Source organism: Sphaeramia orbicularis, chromosome 19, assembly GCF_902148855.1.
Source record: "Sphaeramia orbicularis chromosome 19, fSphaOr1.1, whole genome shotgun sequence".
NCBI classification, from domain to species: domain Eukaryota; kingdom Metazoa; phylum Chordata; class Actinopteri; order Kurtiformes; family Apogonidae; genus Sphaeramia; species Sphaeramia orbicularis.
In genome coordinates this window covers 33741038-33757703 of record NC_043975.1, presented here as the reverse complement: position 1 = coordinate 33757703, position 16666 = coordinate 33741038, and the positions used below count along the sequence as shown (strand labels likewise).

The following is a 16666-nucleotide window of genomic DNA, read 5'->3' as shown; positions in this document are numbered from 1 at the left end:
GTGAAGTGAAAATGTTGAGATTACCTACCTTGTCTAGGCACATAGTCAATCTTGATTTCTGTTTTAAGAAAAAAAAAAAAAAGAGTTGATTGCATTACACCGAATGCAAATGATTAATGGATTCACAATGGTGCTTTAGTAATCACTCTGTCTTCCTCACCCAAGAAGTTGAGTTTGGCAGAAAGTGACAGAGCATATCCATCAGGAACAAATGTGTAGTCTCCAGCATCCTCTGGCTTCACATTATCAATTGTCAGCCGGTGAAACCTGAAACAAGCGATAGAGACATTCTAATGGAGAGAAAACAGCAGTTTTACATCTGCCTCATGGAACAAAGACAGCAGAAACTGATTTCAACCTTTATTTTCTCATATATCATACCTTCCGATGTGAGTCATCTTAATGCGGTCGCTTGGCAAGACCTCCACTCCATCTTTGTACCACTTTCCTGTAACCTTGTCATCAGACACCTCGCACTTGAACACAGCCTGGTCTGTTGCCTTGACTGTCAGATCAGCAATGTCCTGCAGCACCTCCAGTTGTTTTTCTGAATAGAGACATTGGAAACCACAAGAGTAAAGATGAGGCAGGAGAGAGCGCATGAAGAGAGCAGGAGAGGGAGGATAAGGTTCATCATGGCAACATCTTGACACCCACTGCCATGAGTTGTTAGTTTGTCTATAAAGAGAGCCGTTAAGCCCTTGAGCTAACAGTTAAATTCAGCTGCATCCACCACCACACTGAACAGAATATGTTTAAATAGAACACATCCAAGCCAAATGTATGCATAATTAGGTACACACATTGGGGCAGCAACTTTGATTATTTTTTTAATTTTAAAATAACATAACATGTAGTTATACTTTATACATGAGTTTAACCCTGTAAAGCCTGAACCATTAAATAATTGACAGAAAAGTCCAGTTATTTGAAAATTATGCTTTTATTGGTCCTTTTGAATAACCCAAATGTTTTTTTCAAATATCAATTTCCATGTATGAGTTTCAATTTTGTATCATATTTGATACATCGGGTCTCAGTGCTCAAATATCATTATTTTTGAACAAACAAAACATAATATAACACAAACATGTCTAATAAATTGGTAATTTCTTTTCAAAATTGTCAAAGTTCTGCCTCCTTCCTCATTAATGACAATCTTGTAGTGTCACTGGAAAGGCCTCTGGTGAATGAACTCCTCCCCCCTGGTGGATTATCTGTGTATTGCATGTAGCTCATTGTATACATCAGGTTTGTCAAGAAAAAAAAAACATCACACTGATCATATAGAGGGCTTCAAAACTCATGTATCAAATATGATATGTTTGGTGTTATAGGGTTAAATGACCAAAAATCAAATGCAGTTATTTAAAAAACACAAATGATGAAATACATGCAAAAAAAGGAAAAAAAGAGAATATGTATATTCTCCTTAGTGTATACATCAGTGGTTTCCAACCTTTTTTGGCTCGTGACCCCATTTTAACATCACAAATTTCTGGCAACCCCAGACATTCAAAACAGACTTTTTTTTTTTGCTACAATTTAGTTGTTTTTGATCATTTAATAATTTGCTATACTACATTGCAAATAAACGTTAATTTTAGTCAACATTTAGTCTATATAATATATATTATTATGGACGGAGGCAGAAAATCCAGGTGTAGATTACTGCACAAAGTGAGAATTTTATTTTCCTTGGTCAGGATATGTACAGTGAGTTCAGCTTGTATTTACAAGGCTGACAATTAATACTGAACAAACAATAACTCAGACTATGAATTATGAAAGAGCTGCAGCATCTGAAACCAACCACAATGAACATTTGAAAGATGAACAGTACCACAGTGTTTCAGTTTCAGCTTCAGAGTTTTTCATGTCTTTGATATATTGGGATTGTCTCTGTCAACTCACCATATATTTTTTATTGGTACATTTTTTGCTTTTTTTTTTTTTTTTTTTTTTTTTTTTAATTTTGATCAATTGCTAGAAATTTCAGGCAACCCCATTTGAATTCCAAGCGACCCTACATGGGGTCCCGACCTCATGGTTGAAAAACACTGGTATACACTAAATCTTGATATGGTACCTTCCACCTCCAGCTCTCCTTTGGTGTGACCCCCATTTGTCCATGCGTGGTACATTCCGATGTCCTCCAGTGTAGCCTCCTGGATAATAAGTGTGTGCTTCTTTCCATCCTTTTTGAAGCGATATTTTGTGTCTTTCTCTTTATGAAGCTCTTGATCCTCAAAGAACCTGAATGTAAATGAAGTTTTTAGAAAAGCAAATCTGTTGTAAGTTTCAAGGCAAACTTCAAACAAAACAAGGATAGGTCCCCTTATAAAACATAAAGACATGCTTCTATATTAATAAATTACTATATTTACTGACCACATGACGTGGGCGCCCTCCTCTGATACCTCAATCTCAAATTCCACTCTTTCTCCAACCACCACATGATAGTCATCCATCAGTTTGGTGATGGTCACCGGGGGCTCTGGAAGGAGCAGCGGGGGACATCAAAATGCATCAGTTAATGGCATTAATAAGCTGTAATTCTGTCAGGTTTAATCTGTTGATAAAAGGGGTGTCACACCTTTGACAAACACTTCTGTGAAACACTTGTCCTCGCCAACTACACACTCATACGCAGCGTCATCAGCCAGGGACGCCTTATTGATTGTAAGTGTCCTAATGTTGCCATTTGCCTCCATGATATACCTGGCAAAGTGACAGAAAGGTCAAAGGTCAAGGCCCACAGGTTGGAGTGCAAACACAGCATCTTGATCAAGCTGTCAACACTGAGCTGTTGTAATACAAATGCAGTCATAGAAAAAAATATTAGACTATCAAAAGTCAAACAATGGTTATGCAATGAAGTACAATAATTGTCAAATCAGTGTTTCTTTCGAGTTTAACAGCTGATATTTCTTCTTGTTTGCAAGTTGAAGATACCAGACCATTACTTGTGCCTTAAATGATTATTTAAGGTCAGAATGTTGCTAAATTTATACTATTTTTTCAAAAATGTAGAAGTGGAACAAAAAATATAATGCAGAGTAAAGTTAAGTAAAAACAGTTTATGAGCACTTTACATGATAATGTTAATAAAATAGAACAGAATGTACAATCGTGGAAAAAATTATTAGACCATCAAAAGTCATCAAAAACAATGGTTATGCAATCAAGTACTAACTCCTGTGTGTATCATGTGACTAAAACAGACAGAAAAGAAAACATGGAATGCCTTAAAGCACTGTTTTTGACAGTACAATGCCATAGATATTGATGTAAGAAATTCAGTGATTTTGGTTATTATCAAGAAAACATGGAAAATGACTAGATATCAGCTCTGAAATTAAACTCTGATGAGATGATTTTTGTTGTTATCATTATATTTGTCTAAACAAATGTACCTTTAGTTGTACCAGGCATTAAAATGAATAAGAAATTGAAGAAAACAAGGTGTGGTCTATAGTTTTTTTCAGCGACTGTACATGTGAGATCATCATATTTCTAAAGAACAAATGTTGGTTTAATTTTTAAAACTGACTCACTTAATTCATTTCAGTTTGCATTTAGGCCACTTAACCACATGAACGTTTCTATATGGAAATGGCCCTGTTCCATTGAGTCCATTACAGTATTCTACAGGAGGTAAGATGTCTTGGCAGCTCGACTTCCTTAACCCTCTGGGAGGCAACTTATGACCGACTAAAAATAAAACGTGTTGATGGGAGCATCGTTTCATAGAACGACTTTTTGGCACAGATAATTTTAGCTTGATATTTTTAAGACATTGCCCATCATGTCTACCCAAGTCTGATTAATATGATACAGTTGAAAGTCTGCGGTCTAATTGTGCAAATATCTGGCATGATTCTTATCTCTGTGACGAGAAAAGAAAAGATGCGCAAGTGGTTGAACGTGTTTATAGGTTAGGGTGAGTGTTAATGTTTTCATATATGCCACGTTATGTGTTTATGCTTTGATGTATGTACTTGGCTGAGGGTTTGATTTCCTGGCCATTCTTCAACCATTTGACCTGGACGTCGGGATCAACCACCTCACATGTCAGGACAATCTTCTTGCCTTTTTCCACAGAGTAGCAAGATTCAAGTTTCTTCAAGAAAGCTAGACAGAAAAGGAAAAAAGAATTAACCACTCATCTATTCATAAAAATCCTCTCCTCTCCTCAGTCCTTTCTGCAGTTGAACTCTCATCCCCTCCCCTGTCTCCTCTCCTGCCCCCCCCCCCCTCCTCCCTACATCCCTAAGGTACAATCTCATGTCTTTACACATTTCCCTCTGAATGCTCCTCCACCCCCCACCCCCCCTTCCCTTCTCGCCTTACCCTACTTACCCTCACTATGCTTGGGCTCAACAGTCATCTTTTTCAGACGTTTCAGCATGCCCCTCAGGTCGGTGATGCCATACTCGAAGGCGATTTTCTCGTACTCGCTCGGATGGGCATTTTTAAGCAACTCCCACACATCTATTTGCGGCTTCTCTTCTTCAGGCTTCTTCCTCCTGTCAGTCAAAGAAAAGGGAAGTAGTTCCAATTGGCACTTTCAGCAAAGAGCAAAAAAAAAAGGGGGGTTTAGTCATATACGTATGACAAGGTGCGTGATTATTTTAAAAACCAAAATAAGAGTTCTCACTTCTTGGTGGCCTTCAGCAAAGCACTGAAATCCAGGTCTCCCTCATCCTCTCCAGCATCCCTACATGTGTGAAAACAGACATACATTACACCGCTCAAAATACACTCTGTAACCAAGATCTTGCATACCTTTCAACACAATTGCATATACCATTAGCATTGAAAGACCCTTCAATGCATACACTGGAAATATTATAACTAGTCTACGCATACATCTTCCCTCTTGTGTATTTGCAAATATGTATATACACACACTAAGACAGGCTCAAACACAAACCCCGGTGCACTTACGCTCTCTTGAAGGCAGACAAAATATCCTCCTTCTCCTCCTGGTGTGCAGCTGAAACAAGAGAAGTTGCAGAGAAGGCACATTAGGGTTGGATCAGATAAAAAACATCAGTGCGTATGGAATCTATGGCAGTGTCACCGAAGAAGCATCTGATTCCTCTCACCCTCAACAGAGATCTCAAAGGTGGTGCTGTCACATTTGTCTTTGGCTGTCACTTCACACCTGTAGCCGCCAGCATCACCAGGGACAACTTTGATAATTTTCATTTCATATGTGTAGATCTGGGAAAATGTGTGAAATTATTACTTAAATTACAAGACGATATCATACTGCGTCTAAGATTAATGCGACCTTGTCTCTTTTGATGTCTCAAAGATACACTAACACAGACACACACACACACACCTTGGTATTTCTGTCGTAGGTTTCTTTGAACTGCATATGTTTCCCAGCCTTGCTGGCAAGATCCAGCCACTTGCCCTTCAGCCATTTCATGGTGGGTTTCCTTGCAAGGGTGGTTGAGTCGACCCTGGCTATGAAAGTGACATCCGTTCCTGCCATGCACAAAGGACAGTCAATATGTTTGAACGGTTTCCACACTCTTAATTCAAATATCATATACACACGGATTACATGAGATCACAGTAGTTTCTACTTATTTGTTCATGTTTTAAAGGGGTCACATTTTGCTAAACCCACTTTTATTAGTTTTTGTAAATTTATTTGTGTATTTGGACCCTAATAGTTCAAAAAGTTTGAATTTGAACCCTCCAGGTGCTGCAAAGCTATCTTTATATTCATTTTGGCAAAAATATAGTGGATTTCTACAAATGTTTTAGTTCCTTCTTAATTTGTTACGTCTATAACTCGTTACATCACAACATTTGCACATATAAGGTCAAGACTTCCAATGAACATTCCCTCCGAATACGACATAATTGTTTGTCAGCAGCAGCGGTTGTAGTCCATACTGAAAATATGTCCAAACTTCGAGCAGATTACCTAAAATGTTCAGTTGTTGGTTGTATTAATGAACACAAGTGGCTGAATGGGACAGAGCAGTACGGTCAACAACCTGAAGGGGGTGGGGCATGAAGTAGCTCATTTGCATTTAAAGGGCCAGCGCTCAAAATGACCTTTCTAGTGTCATTAGTCAGAAATAGGGTTGAAGATGGACCTGTGGAGTTGAATTAATGGAGAATTCAGACCCAAGCATAGCATTTACACTTTATGTAGACCACAGGGAAATGTTTTAAAATGCATTATTCCATTTAAAAAAGCAAAATATCACTCCTTTAATGCTTATCATTTCATCAAATCCATCCATCCATCCATCCATCCATCGTGTGTAACCTGCAATGGCGACCACTTGTTCTGGCGGCTTCTCCACAAAAAGCCCAGTGAGTTCAGTTGACTCGGGTTCTAAAAGGGAGCACAAAAAAATTGATAACTACTCTAAAATGGATTGATTTGATGCCACCTCTTAAAAATTGCAGACAAAACTCCATAACTGGCAGACTGGTGTGCAGAGAACAGTGAAAAACACATCGACATCTACAGTAGTATCTCCATACTGTACATACACTGCCTGGACAAAAAAGAAAAAAAAAAAAAACCCTAACTGATGCAGTGAGTAGCTTCTGATTTCTTAAACAACCATCAGTTTGTAGAGAGTTTAAAGACTGTGTTTCAGTGGAATACAGTGATGTGGTCTGATGAGCTCTAGCATACCTGTCAACACTAGAGTATATACTGTACCATCAGCAGTGAAAGACCCTTCCACTGACCCTGTTCCAGAGTACATCAGTGTGAGAGGGGCAGTGCACGAGGTGATTACCCATCATGCCTAGTGCCTACACTTGGTCAGGTCTACATTCAGCAATGTTATGCACTTTAAAAATAACAGAAATAGATAAATGTACGATTGCATAAGCTTATGGAAATTATGAAATGGTGAATGTGTATTGTAATTAAAGCTAAAGGATAAATAATATAGTGCTTTTTTTTTTTTTTTGAAGTGGCTATTGACACAGTATTGTGGCACAAAATATTGGTTTGTCTATTACCACAGAGCCAATCAATGCCCTCGTTATATCATGTCTAGACTGGTAATTTACATCTCAAAAAGTACCACGGCAATCACACAGCGAATAGGTCAACCTAAAATACACTGATGATTTAGCTCACTTGGTAATGTATTGGACTGTAACACGAAAGAGTAGGGTTCAATACCCGGGGCAGGGGGGCACGGCACTGGTAGGTAAATCTGACATTGATATATATCTGCCACTGGGACAACATTCAGAGTGTAGAATTCCACAGGATCACAGCACTCAACTGACACAAAACTGATGCAGAACTGAAATCACACAGCACACTACCGCATCAATCTAACATGTAGCTCCGCCCACCTTCTCCAGCCTCCAGAACACCATAAAACAACATACAGAGTATTTAGAACAATAATTCCTATTCTACACTATATACTATCACTAATTTGTCGTTTCTTCCATCAGTTGCCACAGTACTGTGGTAGCAAAATGCACAAAAGAACGCACTGAAGTGTACGCCATATATCACCACAGTACTGTGGTAACAAGAGGCAAATGAGTAAAGAAAAAAAAAAAAAGAACAAGAGGTGAATGAGTTCATGTAACAGCATCCCTGGTTGGCTCTAGTACAAAAGCAAACATCTGATTGGTCTGTGGCAATAGGCAAACTGATATTTTGCACCACAGTATTGTAGCAGTAGCCATTGCCTGTTTTAGTTTTTTGGGCCAGGCTGTGTATAAATGAACACATAAAAACACTAAATGACAGCATAACAGTATTTCGATAAAACACTGAGGCAAGATACTGTAACATGTCAACCATTAAAGCATTAAGACATAACATATAACATACTGATGCAAAGAGTGTTGCATTTCTGATTTTCTTACATAAAATGACAAATAAAAAAACAAAAACAAAATAAAACTAATAACAAATATTCAAATGCATGCACATGTTTAGACCAGGTTAACATTTCTGTTCTCTAATCCTTTTCTTTTAGGTATCATAATATTGTAAGTTTTGTCCTTGTGTATTAAATATACATTATATATACATTAACAGATACAGAGCTCTATGTGAAATATAAGACGAAAACCACAGATCAACATTTGAAATCTGATTTTCTTGTATGTCTAGATGAAGTAAAAATAACACCAGGGTCTGTGGCTCTTGTACTGAATGCAGAGGATGCCCTGAATGCTAAACAAGGGTTAGCAAGTGATGTGTATCTACATCAGGTTTTTAGGGAACCAAAGATACAGTGATACATAATCCAGCAAAATATCATTTCCAAGACCCAAGACTCGCTAATGAACTCTCCGTGCTAAGTATAACACTCTTAACAAGTGCATCTGTTGATCTTCGTATATCAGCACTTTCTATCCATATAAGGGATTTAATCCATGCTATAAAATGATGAACAGTGCATACTGAACATTAGAATTACCATCAAAACAAAGAAGTGCAGTTGTGGTAAAATTAAAAAAAAAAAAAAAAAAAATACAGTTTAGAATTTCTTTTTGACCTTGCCTTAACAAATTAAATCTAATTCTTATATGTGATAAATTACACCACATTACACATACAGAAATGCAGATGTATGCATTTCATATCATGACATTTGCATGCAGTGGATAATGAAAGTCCCATATTGAGACGTCAGCTTTCCATTGCCCTTGTCTGCAGGGCTTGCCTCAACTGGGAAAAACAAATAGTTCAATTTAACATATGGAAGTATAACAATTTACTGTTATACTCTACCATAAGTCAGTGTAAACTCAGAGGGTAAAACAAGGCAAATGAACAGCAATTACAGAGCTGTTATTCTGTCAAATTATTACATTAATACAACACACGGTGAAATGCAATCAAAACAGGTTCGTGGAGGTAAGATCATGACTGTTATCAATCAAATCGAAGTAATCAAATGTGTTGATTACTGCTCTTTTAATCACCAAACTGGAAATAAATAATTATTTGAAATTACATTGACTACTTGTTTTGGACTGATCTTACAAAGCTGCTTGTCGAATAGGAGGCAATTACTTTACCCCACACAGAGCTGGTGCACCCCAGGCACCCCAAACAAACTACTGAAGTGTGACTTAAAAGACATTTTGTGTATAATTTTTTGTTTAGAGCGTTGACGTGTTATGAATATGTTTGTTAGTTTCAAAGTTTTCCCTCCGCACACCCTTAGAATAATAAAACAGGCTAAATTAAGAGGTTGTATGCAGATTTTGCCATGGCAGTTTTTTTCCAGGACAGAATTGGCTGTAATGTTCTACCTAATATTCATGTACAATATTGGCGCAAGTGACCCAGAACAGCCTGCAGTTGGCCAAGTTATGATAATCCCCACGCTCACTCTATACCCCAGTGGGGAGAGCAAACATCCTTGGTATGATAAGCACTTCCCACACATGATTTAACTCTAATAGACACGCTGACGGAAAACTCAGTGTGCTGTAATACTCACTTCAGAGTAAGGGGATCAGACGAGTGATAAGGGAGAAGTCGACATGATGTGCATATCAGTCTTTGTAATTAAAATGGTCAAATAAAATGATTTTAGGATGATTCCAGGCGTTTGGATCTTAACTAAATTAAAGATCATTACATGGAATCACATTTTTTTTTGTGTGTGTGTGGTTTTTTTTTTTAGATAGAACTTTATTAAACCCCTGGGGAGAGCCCTCGGGAAATTACTTTTTTGCACAGTACTGTAAAAAATTGGTGAGTGGAATGGAGATCAAAAAAGAGAAAAATGAAATAAAGTGGTTTCAAAATAGGATTCAAAGCAGTTCAAGGTCTGGGCTCTTCACCATGCCACATTTAAAATGATTTTTTTTTCATTTCAGTAAATTGTCATGTGCCTTTTTACTCCCCTATATTATATCAAAATAAGGCACATGTTGCCAGTGTATGCATATTTTAAGTTTCAGATTAAAATACCTCACAGTTCACCCATTATATCAGGCCTTTTCTGTGTCTGTTACTTTAAATAAATAAGCTGCTGACCACACCCCTTTACGGTCGGTGCCATGGATACCCTTGAAAATTATGCCAGGGTGATAGGAGGGTTCTGGTGGTTCTGGGGGACTGACTAAAGACGGTAAGTGTACAGCTGTGACTGAAAATTATCTGAAAAGAGTAAAAGTATATTTCTACATTTACTGATTTTTTTGACAGTTCAACAGTAGTTTTCGTTTCCCTAGACATATTTTCCTATAGAACAAGAAAGAAAGCCTTTTTCTATGGAAGGAAATCTGTCTCATCAGATTTTGAATTATAAAAGCCATTGAATTTCTCGCGCTGAATTTTTTTGCACTGAAATGAAGTATCTGATTTTTTTTGTCTCTCAGTTTAACTATGTTCAAAAATTTAGAATAAAAAAAAATCAGATGCAAAAAATTTTGAAGCAAAAAAAGTCAGATTACACATCCGCGACACCAAGGATAAGCAATTGATTCTATCTCAAGTCGAACCGACTGCCAGCCAGTCAGGTTATGTTAGGTTGGTCATGTGATGCCGATGCAGGAAGACAGTCAGCGCAGATGTGTGATCTGAATTTTTTTGCAGCTCAATTTTTTGCATTTGAATTTTTTTTTTTATTCTAAATTTATGAACATAGTTGAATTCAGAGACAAAAAATTCAATTACTTAATTTCAGTGCAAAAAAATTCAGATGCTTAATTTCAGTGCAACAAAAAAATCAGATACTTAATTTCAGTGCAAAAAAAAATAAATCAGTAACTTAATTTCAGTGCAAAAAAAAATTCATATACTTAATTTCAGTGCAAAAAAAAAAAAAAATCAGTTACTTAATTTCAGTGCAAAAAAAAAAAAATCAGATACTTAATTTCAGTGCAAAAAAAAAAAAAAAAAAAAAAAAAAAAAAAAATCAGATACTTAATTTCAGTGCAAAAAAATTAGTGATAGAAATTCATTAGCTTTTATAATTCAAAATCTGATGACACAGATTTACTTCCATATTTTTCCCCTCAGTATTTTACCTTTAAAGTGCTGTCCTGTTTTGAGAAAACAGGCTAAACAGCGGGTGTCTTTGCTAGTGCCCGTGGCTATAATCAGATATGGATGTCCTTGTTTTTAAACTATGGGCTGAATTATGACAGTACACCTTTTCTTTCTTCAGACCACCTGCAGGAGTAACTTGCTGAGTCACAGATGCAATAATGGGCATTCTTGACAGACAAGAAGGACGATGACAAATGTGTTTTCCTGAATGTGCACTCACAAATGCCAAGGTGAGATAAACAGACCCATCACAGGACCCGTGTACAGTAAATTTATGGAGGTGACGTCCAGGGCAGTAACCAAACTTAACATTTAATGGTCTAACTCAGACTGTTTGACCCTCTCAAAAACTCAGCAGGCTGTATTTCAGGTTCAGTTCTTCATCTGACCACCCCAAGTGAACAGCCTTATTGGGAGGTCACATAGCCACCACCCCCACCCCACACCCCTCCCCTCCCCTCTACCACCACTACTCCTCTGCATTACACAAACCCATGGGCTAAGTCCTGTCACATGCTCAAAAAGGAGCCTTACTCATCTTTAAACAGGCTGGAGGATGTGCAAATGACTGCTGACCTATCATTTGGCATCACCACCTTCAGTCTAATGTGTTTGAAAGGAAAAAGAATACTATCCTTCTGTCTATTTAAGGGGATTAGCCCTTTAAACCCCAAGCCTAAAATGGTCCGCTTGAATTTTTTTTTCCTATTTTGACTATAAAAAGGTAAGAAAATACGCTGTGAATGAATCCGTTTGCCCATTTTTCCAGAGCACTTTTTTTTCCCAGATCTTTCAAAATCTAGGAATCATTTACAATTTACTGCCTGTTAATATACTTTTCTTTTTTTTCTTTTGTTCAGACAAGGTATAGTTTTTACATGTTACCTGCTTGACAGTTTTGATTGTGACTCCAGTCTTCCTCAGAAACTATCAAGCAGGTAACATCTAAAAACTATACCTTGTCTAAACAAAAGAAAAAAAGAAAAGTATAATTACATTAACAGAAGACAAAATGATCATTAGCTTTACTGCATGTTATATTTCTGCTAAAACCACTTCTTCTCCAGCCTCTAGTACAGGCGTGAGTAAAATGACCATAACGACCCAATAAAGTTTATAAAGCGCAACGTCTCAGGTTTCAAAAACTGTTGGAATTTTTCCAGTTACACAAGCAGTGAAAGAGTTACAGCCATTCAAATTGCATATGTGCGGGGTGTGTCACTGATGACGTGTCAGGTTTTAAAGCGTTAAATACTTTTAGGGAATGTTATACCTTTCTTCCCATAACTTTTCTTCTGTCAAACAATCATGTTTGACTTGATCAGGCTGCATTTGTAAATAAGAATCTGTTCTTAATTGCTTGCCTGGGTAAATAAAGGTTAAATAAAAAATAAATAAAAATAAAAATTTGTTGCAACTGGTCAATTTTTGTCACCTTTTTCCTGACTCGTGCCGCAAACTTATGAGTTGCACTTCATGGATGTGAAACAAAACAGTAGCATAGTTACCAGAGATTAGGATTGTGATGTATAGTCTTGATTGATTTTCTTGATTACTTCACTGCTCAGACTGTGCTTTTAGTTTCCTAGTGCAGCTTGGCTTGAGGAGCAACTATAAAAGTGCCATCATGTCAGATGATACTTGGTATATTAGCAACAGCTGCCATTGTTTCATGAGGACTTTTACGCATGAACCACAGCTGTGGCTCTACTCTCATTGTTTAAATTGCCAGAGGGATAGAACAAAAAAAAAAAAAAGCAAAAAAAAAAAGCTGGTATCATAGTACACAGACATGATAGGCCTTGGCAGCGCTCTTCTTGTGCTAAAATAAATTCTGGTTTGCTGAGAAGGCATGAAGAGCATAATTTGTCAGTCTGATCAGTGAAGGCCAGTTGTAGAGGACAAAACAGGTGAATGACACTGAGAAAACATCAGCTCCATATGACCCCATATGAGACGGTGGAAACCCTGAAAGGTATTTTAGCATCACCCTCCTTACATTCTCAGTGACATTTCATAGAGGTATCCTGATATAAAACATGTCATCAGTGATAATTTTGTCTTGTTGTTTGATAGTTTCATATTTTAACCACTAAAGACCTAGGTATATTTTTGTGGTGAGTCCCAAATGAAGTTTCTCCTCATTTAACCTTAGCTAAGTGATTCATCACAATTTATTCTATTATTATACTCTGTATCGACTTTTTCAGCAAAATATCATTCAATGAACATAAAAACAAGCATTGTTAACTGCTGTCCGTATTTCCATGTTCACTATAGAACATCCTAATGGGTCATATCTGATGAAAAACAAAAAAAACAAAAACAAAAAAAAACGAGACAGAGAGAGAAAAGCCGAGAGACTCTTTTACCTGAATTATTTCAATGTATTGATCGTATTAGCTGTTCAAAAATGTAAAAAGCCATAACTCAAAAATGGTTGTGCAAAGATCCCCCAACAATTATGAACTGGACACATGTTGTGAATGAAATTTATGACATGGAAAGGCTAATTCTCATTAAGACTCACTGCTGATAAATGTAAAAAATATGGAATGTGTATGTTAATCAAAGAAATCTTTGAACCTGTATAATCTTCAGCCTGATCACAATCAAGGGTACCAGAAAGGGTGCACATATAGATAAAAAATAATAATAATGCTCTATCAAAAAAATCAGACAGGCCATTTTATTTGTCTGATATTTCTCTTTTAAAGTCCAAAATATTTTTGTATTATGGTGTCTACTAAAAATTTCGCAGGCTCGTACCCGTCAAATCAGAAATTATTGGGTGTACAGACACTACAGCCTAATAGCCTCCATATTTAATGCCTACGAAGATATACAAATGTTTCAGCACTCAGGATAATCATGCATTGTTTATTGCATAGATGTCGTGTCCAAAGCATGCGTGCTGAAAAATTCCATATATTGACAGAAACAATAAAATTAGACCCACATATCTGATATGGTGTACGGACACTACTTGGTGTACGGACTCTACAAGATTGGAATGGAAATCTGTCTTACCACATGGTAGCACAACTGTAAGATCTTTAACTAAGTCTTCCTGGTACAGGAGGAAATAAACATTTGTGAACAAGTTAGAGCAATATATCTATAAGGCAAATATGCGATATTATTGATGGAAGTATATTGGTGCACAGACACTACATGAATCTTGGTGAACAACGAACCATTGAAAACATGCGGTTCGATGTAAACATCCGTTTGACACATTGTTACCAAATTTTCTGCAGCCAGAGAGCAGACCAAAATCTGTCTAGTTGTGCATATTTAGTCATAATAATACTGAGATAACAGGTTCTCATTCTATTATTACAATTAAAGGGCTGTAAAAGAAGGGTTTTCAAAACAAAATGGTTGATTGTCTTAATACTGAAAATAAGAATTGATAATCAAACAGCTGTTTAACAAAAATTATCAATAAATAAAAAGCAATGTGATGTGTGTATTTTGTAATAAAAAAGACGCAGGAGTTGAGTAGGAATTATTTATTGTGTTACAAAACATTATGTACAATAATTTTGCTCTCTTATGACAATAAAATTGTGCACATGTTTTCACGCTCATTGGGTCGCCATTTTATCAGTTTTTATCTGATTTTCTTCAAATTTGGAGGATTGCAAGATCTAGTAATAAGATGGCCAAGGAAACATTTTGGGAATGGTTTTGGGGGTATCTTTTTGCAATACTTATTAATAACTGATGCAAATATACTTGTGCACCTTGATTGTGATCAGGCCGCTTGTCCTAATTTGTCCTGAACCTGTCTGTATTCTGTTTGTCTGGAGATTGAACCTGGATGCTCTGATTGTTGTAGCCTGTCTTTTGTTGTTTTGTTTGTTTGTTTATTTTGCCTATCATATAATATGCAGATAAAAATAAAGAATATAAAAAAAGTTTTGGATCAATAGATGTATTTGGACACCAGTGGCTGTTCAGGTCTTTGAGGGTTCACCTCTTAGTGTTTAGATTAAGATTGTATTTGAAGTTTAAACCTTTGTGAGACTTTCATTTCAGTCCATGATGAAGTAGTCAAAATTATTTCAAATAAAGATGGACGCAGGTCCATTTAACACTTAACTTATTATGTGTCATCTTGACTAGCACATAATACGCACATGAAGTATAATACAACAAACACTCAAACCATACTTTTGGAGGAACAAAAGTAAATTATCAGCAGACAGGAAGTAAATAAACGTTGCTCTTCTCTTACCACCTCCATCGTCTGATTCTGCTGTAGACAAGGAAGCAAACTTAACTGATCAAAGCAGCCATGAAACGAATGATTTTTGCACAAGACATGACATACAGATAAACAGTGACTCAAAAAAACAAAAAAAACAAACAAAACAGAAGCAGCAACATGCACCATTCTATATTTAATTTAAAATTAATTTAAAATAAATGTAAAAATCATAATTAATACCGCATTTGTACGAATCACATTCAGTTTTAGCACATGCAAAAAACCTGGATGTACAACAGCAAATGACAAAACCATCCATGTTACACCCACTGTAAAGTCAAATCAAGGTTAAGATCACACAAAACATATACTGTACAGTATATGTGACATTAAAAGAGGAAAACAACAAACAGCACTCAAACAGGAAATGTATCTCTCTGCAAAATGAGACAGGAGATTTACTGTTGCCGAGTTTGATAATTTCATATTTAACATTTATTCAAAGGCAAAAAAAGACCTTCATCTTACAGGATGAAGGATACAATATTTCTGTCATGCAGCTTCTTTATATTTCACACAGTGTGTCGCATGTATACACTCATATCTGTGAATACATTAGATGGATTTTACAGTCAAACGTATAAAACCAGGAACCAGGAATCTGCCTTACCTCCATCTGCAGGGGGGGCATCTAAGGAAAATGAATGCATGTTAGCTTACATCCTTATATAAGTGCAAATATATTTGGTTGAGTGTGTGAAGTGTGTTGTTTTGTTGCAAAGCTAAGGAGCCTACCATCTTCTTCCAGTTGGACATTGGCTGGACAAATAAAAAATCAGGATTAAACAATATGATGGAAAAAAGGAAGATGATGATCCGGCGAAGGTTACACAAAGACAAAATGCAAATCTAAAACAAAGACATACACCATTGCATAATTCCTCACACTCCACATGCCTGCAGTGACAGATAACCCACAGTCGCTTGAGAGAAAGAGTGTCCACTGACTGTGAAAATTCATCCAGTCAATAAATATTATTGTAAAATCCACACAGATGCCTGGTCCGGTCTGTTTCATACAAACAGATCATCACTCTATTTGAAAAATACACACATGCTAAAAATCAAACTCATCTAGAGATCAGTAACACAGTGAAACAAGAACATTAATTGTCATTAGACAAGTTGTTATCTACGACAGCGTATTAGGGCCACAGTAGCAAATAAAAACACAAAAGTGTAAAATATCAAGATAAAGCCTGTCATTTTTTGAGAATGAAGTCGAATGCAAAAAGAGCCATAATTTTACAAGAATAAAGTTGTAATATTTTGACAATTAAGCCATAATATTATGAGAATAAAGTCGTAGTTTAAAAAAAAGTCATACTTAAATGGAAATAATGTTGTACTTT

At 36.4% G+C, this 16666-nt stretch overlaps 1 protein-coding gene across 4 annotated transcripts in view; it reads right to left on the bottom strand.

Moving 5' to 3' along the window:
• Nucleotides 1–16666, bottom strand: part of LOC115410658 (myosin-binding protein C, fast-type-like) — a 35603-nt gene that overhangs the window by 10220 nt on the left and 8717 nt on the right. The window contains exons 3-17 of one of the 4 annotated variants that reach the window (XM_030122392.1): nt 15925–15945; nt 15282–15302; nt 6302–6370; nt 5354–5502; nt 5112–5229; nt 4951–4999; nt 4661–4720; nt 4363–4529; nt 4002–4134; nt 2597–2721; nt 2392–2497; nt 2090–2256; nt 382–547; nt 161–267; nt 29–58 (exon numbers count right to left, since the gene is read on the bottom strand). In XM_030122392.1, coding sequence (XP_029978252.1) covers nt 29–58; nt 161–267; nt 382–547; nt 2090–2256; nt 2392–2497; nt 2597–2721; nt 4002–4134; nt 4363–4529; nt 4661–4720; nt 4951–4999; nt 5112–5229; nt 5354–5502; nt 6302–6370; nt 15282–15302; nt 15925–15945 — 1488 coding nt within the window. The remainder of the gene's footprint in view (nt 1–28; nt 59–160; nt 268–381; nt 548–2089; nt 2257–2391; nt 2498–2596; nt 2722–4001; nt 4135–4362; nt 4530–4660; nt 4721–4950; nt 5000–5111; nt 5230–5353; nt 5503–6301; nt 6371–15281; nt 15303–15924; nt 15946–16666) is intronic. The other 3 variants (XM_030122393.1, XM_030122394.1, XM_030122395.1) reach the window with 3 other exon arrangements.